Source organism: Octopus bimaculoides, chromosome 9 (assembly GCF_001194135.2).
Source record: "Octopus bimaculoides isolate UCB-OBI-ISO-001 chromosome 9, ASM119413v2, whole genome shotgun sequence".
Classification (NCBI taxonomy): domain Eukaryota; kingdom Metazoa; phylum Mollusca; class Cephalopoda; order Octopoda; family Octopodidae; genus Octopus; species Octopus bimaculoides.
In genome coordinates this window covers 10,686,395-10,691,353 of record NC_068989.1, presented here as the reverse complement: position 1 = coordinate 10,691,353, position 4,959 = coordinate 10,686,395, and the positions used below count along the sequence as shown (strand labels likewise).

Here is a 4,959-nt window from a genome sequence, read left to right as displayed (position 1 = left end):
ATTCACAAAAACAAACAAAAGACGAAGACAGGTGATGTAGACAAAAACAGCTGTATTAGTATAACGCTCAGGAAGTGAAAAAGTCTTTAACGTTTCGAGCCTACGCTCTTCCACAGAAAGGAACGCAGAAAGAAACAAGGAGAAAAAATATAGAATGTATAGTCGCTAGCGATCTATCATGGTGAATGCCGGACAGAGGGGTCACACAGGATATCTAAGAAGAAAGGCGGTAATAAAGTAGTGATGTATCCCAAAACTAAGGTGAGCGTGCATGTGTATAAGAGAGTATGTATGTGTGCGTGGAAGAGCGCTGGTGACATTGACGTGTGCGTCTGTGCATGTGTAGGTGTGTGGATGATGGTGTGGGGCTGGGAATATATATATACAAATACAAATATTCCATTTGTAGTCACCCACAATCCTAGAAACTACATCCTGCACTCAGCCGAACTATACGTCCCAATTCTACATCAGTCAGCAAATTTCCAACGAATAATCAAAAAATCACAACTTAGCAACAGTCGAAGACAACCACCTAACCCCAAGATACTCTTAACAAAGGCGAGTTTCACATTTGAAAAAGAAACTATGCAAGTATCCAATTTGCAAATTAATTGAGCAAGGGACAACCAAAAGACTCAAGAATTAGAATGAATTAAAAGAGAACGCATACATGAATTGCAAAACCAAAAGGTCATCTACTGCATCACATGCCTACAGTGCAATGAAAGCTACATAGGAGAGACAGGAAGAAAAGTGACCAACCGTGTAAATATGCATAAACAACAAATTAGGGAGTCATCTCTTAGGAATGTCCCATGCAGTGAACATCTGGATATCTGTTCAAACGGAAAATTATGTTTGGTGTAGTTATGTAGAAAGTATTATGCCTCTTGTAGAAACGTGTTTCCATGCATAGTATTGATTACTAAGTTCTTCGATTTATTGTTAACAACTGGGTTGAATTATTCTTTTCTTTTAAGCTTTGTGGTCTTAGTTTATGGTGGTTAGCGGCAATTATGTTATTTGCCAAATTTGCTGTAGTAGAATATGAAATTTTAACTGTGAAAGTATTAAATAATTTGTGGTATTTGTATTGGGGATGAAAACGTTTCCTTCAGGACGTCAAAGAATTTTATTGGAATTTAACAAGCAGAAAGGATGGACGATTGTACCAGTTTACATTACATTTCCTAGTCCTTGTCTTTTTGCTTGTAGTTATATTTAGGAGATAGTTATGCGATGTCCTGTCATTGTTTGGGTGATTATCGTTAATTTTCACGGAACGTATATTTATATTCAGATAGGCAAGGAGTTAATTCTTGACCTGAGTGCAACATTGCATATATGTAACTGTAACAGGTTTTCTTGCATTTCAACTGCGATGACTACCAAGCCTGATTTTGTTTCAAAATTTTTGTGACAAATGTTGCACATTATTTGATCAAAAATTGTGCCGATAGCAGCTCTGCCCTTGCGCATTCGTCTAAAAAAAATTATCAAACGCATATTAGATGAGCACGCATGAGAATATAAACGACACCAGTTCCCCGCTGGTTCCGTGAAAAATAAACTATTTTAACTAGGTAATATTTTGAAGTCCTTCGACAAATATTGATGGTAATGTCTAAAAGAATTCATCTATTCTGGGAGGGGTGCTTAAACTCGCAAAAGTGCTTAACAGGATGCTATATTTCTCCGAGAGACAAAGTTTACATCTTCTAGAATCAATAATGTAGTGGCTTGAGTGTTTCATAATGGACCAATTGAATCTATAATTGTCAGTATTATCATCATTTAGATATCAGATATAGTTAAATATGGATGTTTTTGTGAATCTATTTCTCGGGATCTAAATGTGTATTTATATTGCGAAAATTTCACTTTTGTTTTAACTTTTGGTTTCACTTTTGTTTTCCAACAAATATGTATGTGCGTGTTAAGAAAGATGAAAGAAAGAGAAACTGACAAATTGTAAGAACTAACCAATAACAGACCTTTTTGATACAGTGAAGTCGAGGTTATCCAGTCTCCATAGCGTATGAGTGACCGAGTAATGATCATTTCAGTTTTGTCATTTCAGTTTTGTCACAGGATTACTAATTTACAGTTGATTGGATTGGAGCTACGTTAAATGAAATGTTTTGTTCGAGAACACAACAGACGCAGGAGTGGCTGTGTGGTAAGAAGTTTGCTCCCCAACCACATGGTTTCAGATTCAGTCCCACTGCGTGCCATCTTGGACAAGTGTCTTATACTATAGCCTCGGGCCGACCAAAGCTTTGTGTGTTGATTTGGTAGACAGAAACTGAAAGAAGCCTGTCGTTTCGAGGAGAGAGAAATAAATAAATACAGCAGCCTGACCGGCCGCTATCAGTTTGCGCCGGTCACCGTTGAGATCTCAGATTTTCTCGGAGCCTTCACTACTGTTTTTCTCCACAAAATCGGCATAACGACGACCCGTCTGAGAAATTAGCCCCACGAGGTGGAGTGGCTGTTGCAGCCAGTACTTCTGGCCTTTCTCCGCGGCAGCGCCACCACGGCCAGGACCGCGGGGCGCGGTTGAACACGCCATTTATTCTGGAGGGTTGTGGCCCATTGCTTCCTCCGCCTCCATCTTCTGCTGCTTATTTTCCTTCTTTTCTTCTCTTTTACTGTTTGCTTGTTTCCTTGTAATTCAATTGTCCGACAATTATCACTCGAAATATTTAAATACGGTTTTAAATCGATGTTTACATATTAATTTTGTTTATTACTTTATGATAGTAAACTGAAAAGCGATGATTTAGCGTTTTCCAAGCAATGTTTCTGATATATTGTCATAATATCTATAAGTGGGTATCGTGTATAATGAAGAGTGGGGAGAAACGAATGATTACGTTCGTTTTTGATAAGGAAAACGCAGTGGAAGGAGAAAAGAAGCATGAAAAAGGACAAGGATAAAAGAAATATCAATGAGTGAGAAAATGAAAAAGAGGAAATAAATGGAGAGAGAGAGAGAGAGAGAGAGAGAGAGAGAGAGAAAGTGAAAGAGAGAAAGTAGTAGTAGTAGTAGTAGTAGTAGTAGTAGTAGTAGTAGTAGTAGTAGTAGTAGTAGTAGGGAAGATGTATGAAAAAGAGACAGAGGGATAAAAATGAGTAAGAAGTTAAATAATAAAAGCAGATAGACAAAATGGGAAGTAAATGAAGAGAGAACGAAAGAAGGAAAAATAGAGAGAGAGAAAGAGAGAGAGAGAAAGAGAGAGAGACAGAGAAACAGAGAGAGATAGAGAAAGAAAAACAGAAAGAGATGAAGAGAGAAAAACAGGGAGAGAGAAGTAGAGTAGGAGATGGGTAAGCAATGAAAAAGAATTAAGATCTATTTACTATCTATAATGTGAGTGTGGATGAGGGTGGGGATGAGGGTGGGTGTGTTTGTGAGTCTTTTGGAAAGATATGTCTGTGTGCACGCTTAATCGTGAATGCATGTATATAAACAGAGTTAAAAAGATATGAACTCAACCCTGCGAAATGTGGGAATTTTTGCATCTGTAGTGAAATAATCTTTTAAAGCTAAATCAAAGCGATGGATAAGTTCATATTTGGTACACATAATTAAAACCCACCACAATGATAATGCGGTTTGTTACCATTTACTTGGCCGTTTTGGCAACATCTGTGGTAATTGCGCACCGCATTGGTGTGGACAGCAACCTGAAATCATTTGTTAGTCCATATGAAGGTAAGTAGAAAGTTTCGAGTATGATACAGACGTTATTTGTTAACCATTAGATCCTTTCAGGAATTGTTGTTGTGTTGTTGTTGTTGCTGTCGCTGCTGGAAGACTATACTGGTTGTGTATGAAAAACGCTGTGTCTATGGCTTTCGCAAGCTATCCCAGCTCGGTGAGGCTGATACAGTCAGTGACCCTCTTAAATAGCTGATGTTGACAGCAGTAGGAATAACTGGTGCAAGAAAGTGAATGCAGTAGACTAAAGTTCTTGAAGAGAAAAATATATGTGTATTTGGTTATTGAGGAGTTGTTGTTGTTGGCACTCCGTCGCTTACGACGTCGAGGGTTCCAGTTGATCCGATCAACGGAACAGCCTGCTCATGAAATTAACGTGCCAGTGGCTGAGCACTCCACAGACACGTGTACCCTTAACGTATTTCTCGGGGATATTCAGCGTGACACAGTGTGACAAGACTAACACTTTGAATTACAGGCACAACAGAAACAGGAAGTAAGAGTGAGAGAAAGTTGTGGTGAAAGAATACAGCAGGGTTCGCCACTATCCTCTGCCGGAGCCTCGTGGGGCTTTAGGTGTTTTCGCTCAATAAATACTCACAACGCCCGGTTTGGGAATCGAAACCGCGATCCTATAACAGTGAGTCCGCTGCCCTAACCACTGGGCCATTGCGCCTCCACTTCTTTATTATTAGTCAATTGGTTAAATATATTACCAACTAAATAATCGATCGTTTCGTTAATGTGCTGTACGTTTTACGATATCTATATTTGTTTGTCCTTGTATTTTTACAAAGTGTATTTGTATTTTTATAAAGTGGCATGGCCTCCTAGAATAAAATTCTTCAGCTTTCTGCATATGAGAGTCAGTGCAGATTTGGCATGACGTGTCTAGCTCGTTTGTGGACGACGCTTGTGTACGGAGGTTAGCGATGAAGGAAGGATGATTTCTTTTGTGCAAGAGCTGGTGGACTGACGGCAAATAGGTCGCTGATGTATAAGAGAAATAGTGGAGGTGAACAAAACTGAAGCTTGGTGAACATCAGAGGTGATAAAGTGCAAATTTGGGAGAGAGCCATATCTAGATCGTGAAGGTGCAATCTGGCTGGAAACTACCGATGCAAGAAACGAGAGACGAACGGAGCCCATAGGCAGATAATTTTAATGGGCGATGTATCCATGGAGACACACACACACACACACACACACACACACACACACACACACACACA

The 4,959-nt window shown here is 39.2% G+C and overlaps 1 protein-coding gene across 1 annotated transcript in view; it reads left to right on the top strand.

Moving 5' to 3' along the window:
- LOC106877343 (collagen alpha-6(VI) chain) overlaps positions 1 to 4,959 on the top strand; it is an 18,940-nt gene that overhangs the window by 8,419 nt on the left and 5,562 nt on the right. The window contains exon 4 of the mRNA XM_052970318.1: positions 3,593 to 3,721. Within this exon, the coding sequence (XP_052826278.1) occupies positions 3,593 to 3,721 (129 nt within the window). The remainder of the gene's footprint in view (positions 1 to 3,592; positions 3,722 to 4,959) is intronic.